Raw genomic sequence first — 16,722 nt, 5'->3', positions numbered from 1 at the left:
ATTTTGTGACTGGTTAGCTGTACACACAGACGTTATACAATACACTATGTGGCTACACTTACACCCAATGGTGTCACAAACACCCACAATTGTCATACAAGGGTAGAGAATCCACTTGACACTAGGGAAACAAGATTCCAAGTTAGTTTCTCAGTGAACATCTGGTGTGGTATAATTGATGACTTGTTGATATGGCCTTTGTTGCTGCCAATTGTATGACAGCCGCAACATACACACATTTCTTAATAGAAGACCTATTTCCACTTTTGGAAGACGTGAAATTAGAGCAGGAATGGCAAATGTACCTGCAACATGATGGATTACAGATTCACTGTACCAGACAAGTATCCTAGAATCTGAACAACACATTTCCTTAACAGTGCATTGGCCATGGCGGACCAGTTAACTGGACTGCCAGATCACCCAGTCTAATCCCATTAGACTCCTATTTATGTGGTTGGTTAAACAGGAATGTGTACACTACCAAGGTGGACACATGTGAAGAACTTATTGTTTGCGTCACCGACATTAAGCTCACTAAGACGATGACTGATGTGCAACACAACGTATCCTCCAATTAGGATGACAAGTGCATTGAGGGGGAATTTTTTGAACACATCCTGTAGAATGGATCAGTCACCTGTTCCGCCAATATTCTGTTCACCACAGTGCCTACATAGCATTTTGGTAAGTAATACTCACACTTGCCTTCATAATTGTCCATGGACATGTGAACTCTAACCTGCTCCAGTTCTGTAACAATCGAAAATTGGACATATGTTCATAGGACTTTTTCTGTTTATGTTCATGTGTAGCATCACCTCAAAAATTATGTGCTATTCCTCCTGAATCACCCTGTATGTTGTATAATAGCCACATTTCCAGCTATCATGGATTCCCTCTATATTTGAAAAAAAGTTGGCAGGTTAAACTATGTGATGGGCTTATATCCAAACACCAAACTTTGCCTTTTAGTTACACAATAGCCTGTGCACTGGTCTGACACTTCCTGACAGATTACAGACTGATTCCAGTAACAACCCTTAGGCTGTGGCTTGTATTCTTTTATTCGAGAATGCTAGTGCAGTGAGGTTCACAGGAAATTTTCTGTTGAATCTAAAAAGTAGGCAAGGGGTTCTGGCAGAATTGAAGTTGTGAGGACACAAGTCATACCTGGATAGACAATTCAGGGTACTGCCTGTGAAAGGTGAGGTTCCAAATTCAAGTCCTAGACTGGTATATCATTTTGATCTTCCAGGAAGCTTTAAAACTATGCACACTGTAGCTCTCGTAATAATCTGTGACAAATGTACTTTTATCATTTGCCTCCATATTTGGAAGAATGAAAAACGATGTACAATACATGGAATAAAACAAGGATAACATTTTCAACAAGTAACATATAATATGAACTTTTTTTAATAATTTTGTACATGGATAGTAACCACCAGAATTAGCCACTTAACAATTTCCTTTCTTGGCATTTCTACTACATCCTCACACTGCTCCAACAAATATATAACACTAACCATTTTTTAAAAAAATGGTAATACCTGAAAATAATTGCGTGAATGAAAGCAAAAGCACAGGGTACATTTCACTTAGTGTACTGACAATAGGTGATAAGGATTGGAGAGAGATGTATTACACCTGAGCTCAGAAGTCTCATTCATTAACTATGTGGTAAGATGAATATTAAAGGTAACTCAGCCAGTGAAATGCTAGTGTTCCCTGCTAATGTCAGGGGGTCCAGTATCAGTATGTCAGTGATTGTGAGACAAAGTGATCATCTCAGGTAAAAGGGTGTATCATGCCACCACATTTTGGCTTGTATGGGCACACTGCTGTGGCAATGATGTTTTTGTGACACCAGTGGCTAGAAGAGGGTAATACATGAAGAGAAGCAGGTACTAGATCACACAGTGTGACCAATACATTGAATAATTGTCATCTAGTATGTATGTTTATAAATGGTTTTACTTTTTAGTGTTGATTATTGTGGATTGCACTAATAGAACACACAGTATTGTATCATCTTCCATTGTCTGGAACTAGAAATGCCTCAGACTGTGGTTGACACATTAATGTTGACATGCAGAAAGGCAAATTGTAGAGCTTTTGCAAGTCAGCCAATCTTTCAGTGATTACTGTATACATGTTACGTGCTAGTATGGCAGCCGCAATCTGGCGGCCATCGTTGTTGAGTTGCATAGTGAACAAATGCCAAGTATTGTTGTTTGGATTCAACATAGAACCATGGTAATCTGAACAACAGGCACAGCAGCAGGGTGTTTTTAGAACCTAGATATTGCCCCTTGTTAAGGAAGATCCAAACATAATATTTCAACAGGGCAATAAGTGCTCAGAACAGACAAATATCATGTGCACCCTTTTGCACAAACAGCCAGTACCGCTGTTTCCTTTTCTTGCACATTAGTCTCACCTTAGACATTCACACATAAAATTGGAAATACTGTGCTACCTTTTGAATTGCTAGTTTCTTCCCAGAGTAGAAAAGATGTGTGGGTTGGGAAACATTAGAAAGAAGGGGTAGATATCAGACTACAGATCGAAAGGCCCTCATGTTGAAACGACAAGAAGTGCAGGATATCAGATATAATACAGTGGAAAACATTGGGTCAGCTTTAGTCCACAGATGCTAGGGCAGACTGAAACATGAAGAGAGATTAAGAGAAACAGAATAGTGAAATTAAACAAATAGACCAATTAAGAACTGAGAAGAAAGAAGAAGAGAGTTGGTGAGAGGGGACATTGCAATTAAAAAGCAACAGAGAAAATAATTGAGAAAATAAATAAAGAAATACTACCATAAAAGGGGTGTTGGGGTGTTGCAGCAATGCCGAAGTTGCTGACTCTTGGTGAGAACTAAAATTATTTTAGGTCTTTATTTTTATGGTCCAAAGCTTGGGATGAGATTATAGCTACAAATTTCCATGCCTTTGATTCCTTTAGTTTCTACTTGGTTAGGTATATTTATTAAATACTATCTTACTTAATTGTTGTGATAAACAAAATGTTTTTTGCCACGAAGAAAAATGATCCTAATCCTACTCCTAATGATCCAACTCCCCAAGACACTATCCAAATTGAACCCTGCCTGGAACATTTCCGTCCTCCGTCACAGCGAGACTCACCTCCTCTTCCTCAAAATCACCCTCTCCAAACCTTCCAGGAATTTCTGACTTCCAGCCTTGCCTCTCAATCCTTCTTAAAAAACCTTAATCCTACTCCCAACATCACCACTGCTGAAGCCCAGGCTATCCGTGATCTGAAGGCTGACCGATCCATCGTAATTCTTCCGGCGGACAAGGGTTCCACGACCGTGGTACTTGATCGTCGGGAGTATGTGGCTGAGGGACTGCGTCAGCATTCAGACAACACTACTTACAAAGTTTGTCAAGGTAATCCCATTCCTGATGTCCAGGCGGAGCTTCAAGGAATCCTCAGAACCTTAGGCCCCCTACAAAACCTTTCACCTGACTCCATCAACCTCCTGACCCCACCGACACCCCACACACCTACCATCTACCTTCTTCCAAAAATTCACAAACCCAATCATCCCGGCCGCCCCATTGTAGCTGGTTACCAAGCCCCCACAGAACGTATCTCTGCCTACGTAGATCAACACCTTCAACCCATTACATGCAATCTCCCATCCTTCATCAAAGATACCAACCACTTTCTCGAACGCCTGGAATCCTTACCCAATGTGTTACCCCCGGAAACCATCCTTGTAACCATTGATGCCACTTCCCTATACACAAATATTCCGCACGTCCAGGGCCTCGCTGCGATGGAGCACTTCCTTTCACACCGATCACCTGCCACCCTACCTAAAACCTCTTTCCTCATTACCTTAGCCAGCTTCATCCTGACCCACAACTTCTTCACTTTCGAAGGCCAGACATACCAACAACTAAAGGGAACAGCCATGGGTGCCAGGATGGCCCCCTCGTACGCCAACCTATTTATGGGTCGCTTAGAGGAAGCCTTCTTGGTTACCCAAGCCTGCCAACCCAAAGTTTGGTACAGATTTATTGATGACATCTTCATGATCTGGACCCACAGTGAAGAAGAACTCCTGAATTTCCTCTCCAACCTCAACTCCTTTGGTTCCATCAGATTCGCCTGGTCCTACTCCAAATCCCATGCCACTTTCCTTGACGTTGACCTCCACCTGTCCAATGGCCAGCTTCACACATCCGTCCACATCAAACTCGCCAACAAACAACAGTACCTCCATTATGACAGCTGCCACCCATTCCACACCAAACGGTCCCTTCCCTACAGCCTAGGTCTTGGTGGCAAACGAACCTGCTCCAGTCCGGAAGCCCTGAACCATTACACCAACAACCTGAAAACAGCTTTCGCATCCCGCAACTACCCTCCCGACCTGGTACAGAAGCAAATAACCAGAGCCACTTCCTCATCCCCTCAAACCTAGAACCTCCCACAGAAGAACCCCAAAAGTGCCCCACTTGTGACAGGACACTTTCCGGGACTGGATCAGACTCTGAATGTGACTCTCCAGCAGGGATACGACTTCCTCAAATCCTGCCCTGAAATGAGATCCATCCTTCACAAAACCCTCCCCACTCCACCAAGAGTGTCTTTCCGCCATCCACCTAACCTTCGTAACCTCTGAGTTCATCCCTATGAAATCCCCAAACCACCTCCCCTACCCTCTGGCTCCTACCCTTGTAACCGCCCCTGGTGTAAAACCTGTCCCATGCACCCTCCCACCACCACCTATTCCAGTCCTGTAACCCGGAAGGTGTACACGATCAAAGGCAGAGCCACGTGTGAAAGCACCCACGTGATTTACCAACTGACCTGCCTACACTGTGAAGCTTTCTATGTGGGAATGACCAGCAACAAACTGTCCATTCGCATGAATGGACACAGGCAGACAGTGTTTGTTGCTAATAAGGATCACCCTGTGGCTAAACATGCCTTGGTGCACGGCCAGCACATCTTGGCACAGTGTTACACCGTCCGGGTTATCTGGATACTTCCCACTAACACCAACCTGTCAGAACTCCGGAGATGGGAACTTGCCCTTCAGTATATCCTCTCTTCTCGTTACCCGCCAGGCCTCAACCTCCGCTAATTTCAAGTTGCCGCCGCTCATACCTCACCTGTCATTCAACAACATCTTTGCCTATGTACTTCCGCCTCGACTGACATCTCTGCCCAAACTCTTTGCCTTTACAAATGTCTGCTTGTGTCTGTGTATGTGCGGATGGGTATGTGTGTGTATGCGAGTGTATACCTGCCCTTTTTTCCCCCCTAAGGTAAGTCTTTCCGCTCCCGGGATTGGAATGACCCCTTACCCTCTCCCTTAAAACCCACATCCTTTCTTCTTTCCCTCTCCTTCCCTCTTTCCTGACGAAGCAGCCGATGGTTGCACAAGCTAGAATTTTGTGTGTATGTTTATGTTTGTTTGTGTGTCTATCAACCCGCCAGCGCTTTTGTTTGGTAAGTCACATCATCTTTGTTTTTAGATATATTTTTCCCACGTGGAATGTTTCCCCTTACATGCAAATGTTTCAATATTATAATTTGAAATATTTTAAAAATATCACTACACAAACCTTCATTATCATATGATCCAGCAACAGACCTTGAGATATAGCCAGGTACAATAGAAATCATGGCTGCAGCCACCAATCCAGACGCAGAATCCTGTAAAAATAAGCCTGAAATGACTAAAATGACACAGAAAAGGAGGAAAGGAAAGAGGGAGAAAATGAATAAATCACCACAATTCTGGAAATGGTTATTCTCATAGTACCCATATCTTTTCTATGAGATACCTGCCAGTGTCACCCCTAAAAAACTGAATTAAACAAAACTATGTCTACAAAACAACAAATGTTAATGTGATCAAGTTTCTCAACAACAGTGCTGACAACATGAGTTTTGTGAGTGACTTCACAACTTTTTCAAATATATCAAACAATGGAAAATCTGGGATGGAATGTAACAATATAAAACAGTGTGGCCTCAGTTGCCTGTGACTGCAGTCATGTGTGTGTGAGTTGCATTTGCGTGAGTGTGTGTGTCTTCTAATTTTGACTAAGGCCCTACTGGCCGAAAGCTATTATTTGTGATAGTCTTTTTGTTGTGCCTAACTGTGACTCAGCATCTCTCTTATATGATGAGTAGCAACTTTCCTTTTCACACATTATTATATTTTTCAAATACATATAATGTGAGGAAAATTTACTTAAAAAATGAGGGTTCTTCAATAAATAACGTCCCACATTTTTTTCCCCCTCAGAACCTATCTATTCTTAGAATTTGTACACAAGCAACATTTCTTTCATATATATTATTTTTCTACATAGTCCCCACCACATTATGTGGCTTACACCAGCATTGTGGAAGACCATGTAATGCCTGTTGGTAAAACCTCTAGTCCAGTGCTTGTAACAATGTTTTCACTGCACGAATCATGCTCTTATTTTCAACGTATATCCCATCTAGGGAAGTTCGAGGGTGCCAGGTCTGGACTACAGGGTGGATAAGGCAATGATGTCCAATGCAAATTGGCGATACTTGTATGTGGGCATGCATTGTGTTGTTGGAGTAATAGTTCTTTTTTATTCTTCTCTGAATGAACACATTTGAAACAGTTCTCAAGTTTGTTCAGAGTCTTCACATATGCCTCTGTGTTAACAGTTAACCCTTATGGAAATACATTGCTAAGAATGACACTGTCAATACCCCACATTCTGTCATCATTTCATTACCAGTAGAGGGAGTTACCTCAAAATTATTCTTCTTCTTTATTTTTTTCCAGTGATTGAGAGTGGTGCCACTCCAGCGAATGCCTTTTTGTGTTCGGCTCAAAATGATGCACGCATGTTGAGTCACCTGTAATGATCTATGACAGAAAAGCCTCTCCTGCAACCTCAAACTTCTCCAAGAGTTCCGATGAACTGACTTTTACTTGAATTGTGGGATCTGTGTGAGTATTTTTGTTGTGCTTGTCTGTGACTCAAACTCTCCTCTATACAGTGAGTAGCAATCTATCATTTTTCATAATATTGTCGCTATTCCACCCTGGATTTTCCACCAAACAAGAGTCTCACATGTTGCAGGCATAATTTCAATGCTCACCAATAATTGTAGTGCCAATTGTACAGTTTTAATAAGCCAGTCTGCACAGTATTGCCATCTATGCAGTTAACATGATGGGAGCAGTTGCTGTGACGGAATGGCCTAAAGGTAGCCTATCATGAAGCTCAGTTTCTGCAATTCCTGGTGCTTCAATTCTTTTTATGCATCGCTCAACAGTACTTCTTTCATTTACATCTGTGCCAAACACGGCACACAAATCTTCCCCATGGTCTCTTTTTACATTACCAATTACAGCATGTTGTTTCTAATGAATTCTGTGGTATACACAATTTTGATGGTTCACTACAGCCCAGCCACCTGTACGAACTGATCGATACTTTGTAAACACGCAGAAGAAACATCAAAGCTGAAGCACCTACACGGACATTTTCCTACGTATTTTAATAGCTGTAAAAACTTTGTGAGTATTACTTACTGAAAGCTCCTCTGATATTACTAACGAGTAATTCCAATTTTAATGTTGACATGGGAGTAATAAACACCACTTCATAGTGCATGATAAAAATGGCATAAGAAGCAGCTCACAATAATAAAAAAACAATTAGTGTTTTTCAGCTTGTGATAACTTTAAAGCTAAGTGTATGGAAGGAGCATTACATACATCTGGTGACTGCTTACAAAAATAATAAGACAATTACTCTTTTCTGTTTTTGAATGAACTTAGCAGGCACATTCAGTATTCATGCTACATGGTAGTTATGATGCAATGTGTACTTAGTACTGATTTAGTTTAAAAGGAGTATTCTTTTCTTTTTTGTAAAAAAAAAAAAAAAAAGAAGAAAAGAAAATATGGAGTTAACAAACACCAACAACTGTTGCCAAAGCTTTGTTTCAAAGGTTCCAGAACAACTTTTGGCAATGTGGATGATCAACTTCTGTATCGAGACAGTCCTCTTGGTCTACGAGGTAATCAACCTGGCTGACTGACACACACACACACACACACACACACACACACACACACACACACACACACACACACAAAATTTTGAAATATACTTTCATATGGTATTAATTCTTTTAGTGAATTAATATGCTAAACATATAACTTGTACTGGGTCTAGCCCTGACAATATCTCCAAATATTTAACAATACAGTCATCCAGTGTCAGCCATGCCTACGTAATATACTTCTGACATAGTTTACCGAAAGGTAATTGCTGTCAAGTGTCACATACACAATATCCAGGTTCATTGTATCAAAAGGAAACTCCACTTTGAAAAACGATCAAATTACAAGGAAACAGAGGTATCTACCTTCAGGGGGTTGAAATTCAAAGTACTGTCTACAGCACATATAAAAGAAGGGGGGGGAGGGGGGGGAATCCTAGATTTCTGAACTGTTAAGTTCTTTCATAGGGAGGAAAGAGAAATAGAATGGGAAAAGTTCGAAAGGAGGGACAGGTCATCCAGTCCCAGGCTGAGATGGACTCACCTCACAAAGTGAGGGAAGACAAAGACCACAAAGCATAATTGTATTGAGAGGGAGAACAAAATAATCATGGGGAGGCATCCCTCTAAGCCTCAAATGTGATGCTGTTAGAGGATAGGGTGTCCCAAATAGTGCCATGTCCGATTCCACATCAGTAACCAGGTCAGATGAAAGTTGACAACACATTACTATGTATTTCCTACGCAGTTAGTGTGGATGATACAACAAATATACTGGGCATTGTATGGTTCACTGCTAGTTTGAGCAGAGAACTAACATAGTCTTCCACCACAAGCTGAGAAGGACCAGGGCAAGAAATTTTACTAAAATTATTAAACATTAACTGCATCTGTCCCACAAATATGATATCAGTTCCAGAAATCTTATCAAGAGATTTGGGTCACAGGTTATGAGTACAGATTTGAAAAATTGGTCTAGTGTGTATTATGGGGAACAGTGCCAGTATTTCAAGATGCTGTTTGTTGTTCATTAAATTACGCATAACTGAAAGATTTAAAGGAATTTATAGAAAAAAAAAATCATATTTCTTGTGCAGAAAAGGTCTTATCTCTGTACATGTTGTATCTTGATGCCAAAGTTAAGAATTTTAACAACCGTTAGCTTCAAATTTTCAAACTCGAGTAAGTAAAGCAAACATAGCAATCTGGTATATGATGATGATCATTATGGGTTTTACAGAGACTAATCATTAGTCTATTATTCAGCCCATGGGACGGAATTTGTGAAACATGCCTGTCAACGTGTAGAGTAAATCTTATGTGTAAGTGTGAGAACATTTTCAGTCTGGTAGTGCTAAACTGCAGTCATCTTCTTGAAATGAAGTTGAGGAAATAATCTTAGGAAAGAACATAAACAAAATCTAATAATGCACAGAGAATAATATAATCCCTATTTACGGAATTTATGAAAAAACTGTTCTTAGTGTGAAATCTGTTTTTAAATTGTGCCTCAACAAACAAGTTACCATGAACAAACAAGTCTAAGTTTCATAAAAGGCAAACTTCATTACAATTTTACAAAAAAGACACATGAATTAAAGTGGCCAATGGTTTAAATTAAATGTGGATTTATGTATATTATCCTGCACTTTAATTTTGTTAAAGTGATATTGACCGAAGAGTGTTATCAAACAGAAGTGCCCGTCGACATTTATTGGTTGTGCTATGCAAGGCATTGACGTACAGACATGTAACGTGTGGTAGTGCTCCACCTGCAAGAATGCACGAGTGTACACTGTTGCTGCCTCCCTGTTTCTAGAGCATAAACATGACATTGTTTCCGTCCTAGCCAGGTTATCAGTTCACAAGGCTGAGTAAAAGATATTATCAAAAAGTGAATGCTTCAATAATCTATGTTGCCCCGTCTAACTTCAAGTAAAATAAATCTTTTAACATGTAAATGAAAGTGTTGAAGCATAAGCAAATTAACAAGAAGATGGTCTAAAGAAGATGCCTCCCATTGTGACCAATGAGTAAAGGAATTATTAACCCTTCAAGTTGGTAGTTTCTGTGCACATGCCTGCTCCACCTTTAGTAGTTCACGCAGTCAGTTGGTACAGGTATGCAGCATTTTAGAGAACTGGTCTAGTGTGTGGATTATTTATATAGAAGTTATGAAATTTTCAGGAACTGTTAACTACATAACTTCATTATGATTAAAACATACAGTGGATATACCTTGAAACAATCAAAAGTCCTATACCTCAGACACTGCTCCAAAACAATGCTGCCTTTTGTTTACCCTTGCAGTACACTGTGCACCTATTTGTAGGCTTGTTCTTCTTCTCCGTGGGAAGGATCTTCTCAGTGCAATATCTTGCTATGAGCCATTCAGGCACAGCAATTTTTGGAGGTTGCCTACAACGCGGTGAAGCTACACTCCATAAATTCCAGCTATTTTGACATGAAAAGTAACCTGAAATTTACAAATGTTTCCTCCTCTGTCTTTCCGCAGGCTTTATAATAAAAGTATTCTTGTTCTCATTTTTGTTTTTAGTTCTCTCTCTCTCTCTCTCTCTCTCTCTCTCTCTCTCTCTCTCTCTCTCTCTCTCTCTCTCTCTCTCCCCTTTTTAAACAATATCTTGTAGATTATTCACAGATCTCAAACGAACTTTATTCTACATTTCACTACTTTTAGAGGTTTTAGGTTTCTATTGTCAGCACTTCAGTACATACTTTGACTACTGGCTTGACGGGTTAATCTCAGAGCTAGAGAGACTTCATTAAAACACAAAATTATGGGGAAACTATAAATCTATAAGAGTGTGAGAGAATTACTGAACAGTTCTTACTTACGGGAGAAATGTCATAACAGCCAATACACATGTACAAAAACTAAAACTATCCTAGCTTTCCAAACTAATAGATCCTTCCTTGGTAAGGAAAAAAACAATAGGTTGGGTACGGTTGTAAAGGAAGGGCATGTCCCTCAGACCCCAACATGAGGGGGACCCACCTGTTGTAAACAGAATGAGAGACAAAGATGACGGTAGGTTGCGGGGGGCGAGCACATAGGGACACCAAAATAGTGTTATTACTCTACCTCAATTCTTTTAATCAATCATAAATAAAGTGGGAAAGCAATGGGTTGGGATTTAAGAAAAGTAAATATGAAATCATGTCTTCTAACAAGTAAAGATAAAATTGTGAAACTGATTAAAAGCAGCAGACAGTGCACTATAGTTATGACAATTAAAACATAACAAGTAGTCTTTCAATCAACACAAGCAAACAACAACAACAATAATAATAATAATAATAATAATAATAATAATAATAATAATAATAATACTTCAACTCTAAAACTGAAATCAGATATTGTATGAGCAGACATCTTAAAAAATAATTTGAAAAAGGTAAAACCACAGGATGTTATGCATTACTCAGCAGAATATTTTTGTATGAGAGGTACTAGACTATGTCTGAATAACAACAAACAAGTGGATTATATCTCAGCAATGCTGTAGCATCTTTGCGTAACCATCAAAGCAAATCAGCAAGCAGACGGTCTAAAGAAGATGCAACATTACAGCTGTGTTTAACAATATTATACTTACATCTCCCATTCTGATAACTGAGTAATGATTTTATTACTCTCCAAGATACCAATTCTTCATAAGAATATGAAAAAAGGAGGATCAATTCCTTAACAGATCAAACATACACAAAAAAAAAATAATAATAATAAAAGCAATGTGTTGGAACTAAAGCCAATTAAATCAGAAATCATGTCTTCTGACGAGTACAGAAGAAATCATTCAACTGCTTACCAACAAATGATGAACTGTAAGCATTAGAATTAAAATGAAACTAAGGCATGCAGAAAGATGAAATTAGAAAATTAAACTATGTGAAGCTGTAAAAGATGTTTAAGAGAAATAGGCTATGACCAGCAGATTCTTTCCCTTAGCAACGCTCTAGCATTTGTACACAAACACCACAGCAAACTAGCAAGCAGGTCATTTATGGAAGATGTTACACTATAACCCATGGTGCTTGTAGTCAAATTTACATACTATATGTACCCCATTCTGAAATAGTTAACAGGTAAGATCTTGCACAAAATCAATTCAACTGAAAAGCTCAATGTGTAGTACAGATACTAATACATCACCCCGTAAAAGAATCCGTGATACATGTAGCAATGCCCAACTTAGAAGTGGGTTAACAAGACTTCACTCTTCCTGGTTACTGACAAGTACTCAGTATTTAGTTTAACTACATAATCTGAAATTGTATTAAGTCAATAATACCAGTATACAACAACTCACTTAAGGGGCTCCGGAAAGGCTCAAAATCATGAAAAGTTCAATTTTTACTTTTTTACGTTTTCTGAATCTGCAAACTATTACCTTTTTATAGATATATAATTTATTCAATTCCGAAGACTACAACTATTTTTAAATTTTTTTTGAAATGTGTTCTACATGGGCGTGACCCACTGTGGCGCTGTTAAACTGCTGTCAAATGGTGTTATTATTATTAACGTCCGTGTTCATCAGGTACATTTTAGTGATGTGAGATAAAGTATGTGTTGTGGCTAACCTGCGATGGTTTAATATATATCGCTGGTGTGACTGTCGATTGTTTCATGTTTATTTACTCTGTCGTTATTTCGAAAATATTCGTAATTAATTCTGTTTCTTGAGTCTCTGTTTTGTTGAAGTATAATAATGAGTAAAAGTAAAGGTATTAGAAATCCTCTGAAGGCTTTTAAGAAAAGGAGAAATGTTGGAAAGCCAAAGGTATGTGTTATTACTGTAAACAATAAAGACGATAACCAAGTGAGTGAACCTAACCTCTCAAGTACACCTGCCCATAGCAGTCAAAGTGGGAAAGAAAATACTTCACAGAAGAAGCTTGGTTCAATGAGTGAAAACTATGAATGTTTTATGGGCGAATCGGATGTGAATGAAATATTTGATATGTCGGTTCTCAAAGGAATTTTTTCAAACTGTGTAAGATGTATTCATTGTAGTGAAGTTGGTCTGGAACTCTCCATAATAAAGCACGTAGGACTTGCTAGTGAAATACAACTGAAATGTGATAAGTGTTCATACATGACCACCTTTTGGAACAGTGTTGCAGTAACTGCAACTGAAGAAAATGGTAGCAAAATCTACGAACACAACAACGAGCGATGCTTGCTTTAGACAAGGAACGCCTTCGGGCTGCAGACAGGGCTGTAAAGAGTCTAGAAATACAAGCAAGAGTAAACAGGAGGAGGAACAAGAGGAAGCTGGAGGAGGAGTTTGCAGAGGATGAAGATACTCCATCCGATGGACCTGGAATGCACTAAAAAGTTAATCCAATCTTTGTCGCTCGATTCCCAAAACTTTTATTTTCTCATACAAATTACACGTTTTCTAAGGATCTTCCAAACATATTTGTTTCAAACTTTCAGTAAATGTTACACAGTACCTTCTGCATAATTTAACACAGCCTTTTTCCAAAAAACTGTATATTTTTGAATATATGAATAAAAAATTGCAAAAAAATGTTGCGAATTTTCATTACAATTGAAAAAAAATCATCTTTAATAACCAAACTAAAATTTTGTAAAATCCCTGTGTTAAGTTGTAGCCCATATTCCAATAAATAATCTGTAAAAAGTTCAATTTCCTACCTCAAATACTTTGTGAGGAAAGATGTAATTTATAAGCGTTATTTTAACATTGCAAGAATAGGGCATTCCGGAGCCCCTCAAGGAAATTGTGTATAAAGTCTTACTAAATATGTTGATTACTGAACAATGACCATTTTGGGTTCAAAGATAAGCGGGTTATGCTGTATCTGAAAATGGCTCATTATGCCTTGAAATCAGGCACACATGAAACTAATTCAAAGTGGCCAAGGGAAGATCATGACCAAATTCCTACAACAATTCCCCATCATATATGTAATTAGGCACTTCACTTCAGACCTGTGGAGATATTAAGCAGTGAAGCCCTATAGTACCATAAATTTTTATTTAAGCCTTCATAACAGAGTTCAAATGATTGTTGAGAACTTCATTCAAGGGCAATTAATGAGTACAATGTCACCCAATACCCTGCACACACTGTTGCATTAACCCTTTTGCTGATGTGGGTACGTATACACATCCTGCTCTGCCATCCCCAGGTGCTGTGGACGTACATACATGTGCCGCTTGGGTTTTCCTCCACTGCTACCGACATCTGTATGTATCCGGAGCTGACGACTTCTCACCACTGCAGCCGAGCTGCTTCCATATCTTAGTGAATAAAAAGTTTACTGAGTATTTATCATACACCTCTCTGCTTCCTACCACGTGCAAAAAAGCCTTGCTAAAATCAATCACATGCAAAGTTTACATAATGCATTTTTACCTCTGCAAACTCTTTAAATTTCATGCAATCTTTGTTCAATCTGATGCAGTCCAATACCTATTATGAACAACGAAAAGAAATTCAGTCCTTTATCAAGCAAAGATATCAGATTGTACAATGTGTAAAAATATTTTTTTTTTCAACTAATAGCATTTGGCAAGCAGTACAGCCACAACAAAGCTGCACATAGCTTGGAATTCAGAGGGCATATCTGTAACAGCGAAAGGGTTAAATGCTATCAAGTTGGTGTTAATTTCTTCCATTTCAGCATTTCTTCACTGTAACTACTCTTTGCTTCACTCCGTTTTAGTTTTCTACATCTTTCGTTGTTATTCCTATCTATTTTTCACCGCCCCCCCCCCCCCTCCCACCTCTGTTACGTACAATGCCCTTTGCTTTTCACTCTAATTAACTCATGCAAGATGTTTCAGTAGTAATCTCTGTCTTTCATATTACCCTGTCTTCCACCCTTAAAGCTCTCAGGTTTTCAAATCGCATCCAATGCTGTCCCCATCAATCAATCTTTTCTTCTCATCCCATACAATAAGTCTCCCCTGACCCGTGGTTCTGGATGAATTTCCAGAAATCTACCGCTTTCCCTAGACCTCTCCAGGCCTTTCCCTTAACCTTTCTTCCTTCTCCTTCAATCTTTCTCCCTCAAGAAGGAGCCACTGGCTCCGAAAGCTTGCCAATTACTACAGTCTTTTACATGTGTGTTCTGCCACCGCTTGGCGAGTACATTTTTTATCTGCCCAATTAAATAATTTTGTAAAATCATTATCTGTTATTTCAAGTGGAGAAAGAAAGGTGTCGTTGCATTGCAATCATGCCATGTTCTTTTTTCATGCACACAGCCTTTCTCACTGATGTGTCAAGGCAGTTAAATAACATAATGTAACTTAAAATGACACTTCATGTGACAGTCAGCTGTTATTGACATGTACAATAAGATTAATGCCTTCATCAACAAACTGCATCTATTTGACAAGCAGCTTAGTATGGGAACTTAACTTTTTTCCCAATGTCTTTCATCTTTACAATTATCTCCAGTGTGTAACTTCATTAGAATATTGAGAAAAGATTGCGTGTTGCCAGTACACACCTTCTGCCTATGCCCGTTCATCCTAATTGATAATTTGGTGGTAGTCATGTCGATGTAGAAGGCCGAATAGCGTTTACATAATAGCTGGTATATGACTCGTCATTTCGCAGGTGGCTCTCTCTTTGATAGTATATGTTTTGCCAGTTACAGGGCTATTATAGGTGGTGGTAGGAGGGTGAATAGGGCAAGTCTTGCAGCGGGGATGGTCACAGGAGTTGGAGCCATAGGGTAGGGAGATGGGTGCAGAAGGAGTATAGGGTCTGACAAGAATATTGCGGAGATTGGGAGGGCAACGGAAAGCTATTCTAAGTGTGGTGGGCAAAATTTCAGACAGAAGGGATCTCATTTCATGGTATGATTTTAGGAAGTCATGGCCCTTTCAAAGTAGCTGATTAATGCTCTCCATGCCAAGATAATACTGAGTCACCAATGGTGTGCTCTAAAGCTGTTTTGTGGAGGGATCAGCAGTATCAGCATTGGACGTGATGGCCCAGGAAATCTGCTTTTTAACTAGGCTGGTGGGGTAATTATGTGCTGTCAAGGCTGAGGTGAGAATGGTGGTGTATTGCTGTAAGGAGTCTGCATCCGAACAAATATGTATGCCTCAGATGTCAAGGCTGCATGGGAGAGAATGTTCGACATGGAAGGGATGGCAACTGTCAAAATGTAGGTACTGTTGTTTGTTGGTAGGTTTAATATGGACGGAAGTGTGTAGATGGCCTCCAGTAAAGATGAGATCAACATCAAGGGAAGTGGCATGGGATTCGGAATAGGACCATGTGAAATTTAATTGGGAGAAGGTATTCAAAGATTTTAGGAATTTTAAAAGGTCTGTCTCACCATGAATCTATATGGTAAAGATGTCATCAATCCTATCTGCCACATTACGCCTCACACAAGCAGACCTGTCCTGGAGGCAGATCGGTGAGACTTGATTCGACGGACTGATGGGCTTCAGATTGGCATGCCCGGTCCATTAGAAATACCAGCAGAAATTGCCTGCAGTTTTGGCCTATTGTAGAAATTCACTCATTTGGACAGCTATTCATGCATTATAGATGCCATGTTGATGAGATGAGAGTGCGGTGATCAATCCATGCAACAGATAACTTGCACAAACACTCTGAGAATCAATATTAACGAGTATAGGTA

The 16,722-nt window shown here is 39.4% G+C and overlaps 1 protein-coding gene across 2 annotated transcripts in view; it reads right to left on the bottom strand.

The window, feature by feature from the left end:
* The window catches only part of LOC124776543 (dolichyl-diphosphooligosaccharide--protein glycosyltransferase subunit STT3A), a 114,696-nt gene that overhangs the window by 73,697 nt on the left and 24,277 nt on the right, over nt 1-16,722 (bottom strand). For both annotated transcript variants that reach the window (XM_047251573.1, XM_047251574.1), the window contains one exon: nt 5,616-5,706. In XM_047251573.1, the coding sequence (XP_047107529.1) occupies nt 5,616-5,706 (91 nt within the window). The remainder of the gene's footprint in view (nt 1-5,615; nt 5,707-16,722) is intronic.

This window comes from Schistocerca piceifrons, chromosome 2, assembly GCF_021461385.2.
Source record: "Schistocerca piceifrons isolate TAMUIC-IGC-003096 chromosome 2, iqSchPice1.1, whole genome shotgun sequence".
Classification (NCBI taxonomy): Eukaryota; Metazoa; Arthropoda; class Insecta; order Orthoptera; family Acrididae; genus Schistocerca; species Schistocerca piceifrons.
This window is presented reverse-complemented; position numbering and strand designations above follow the sequence as displayed.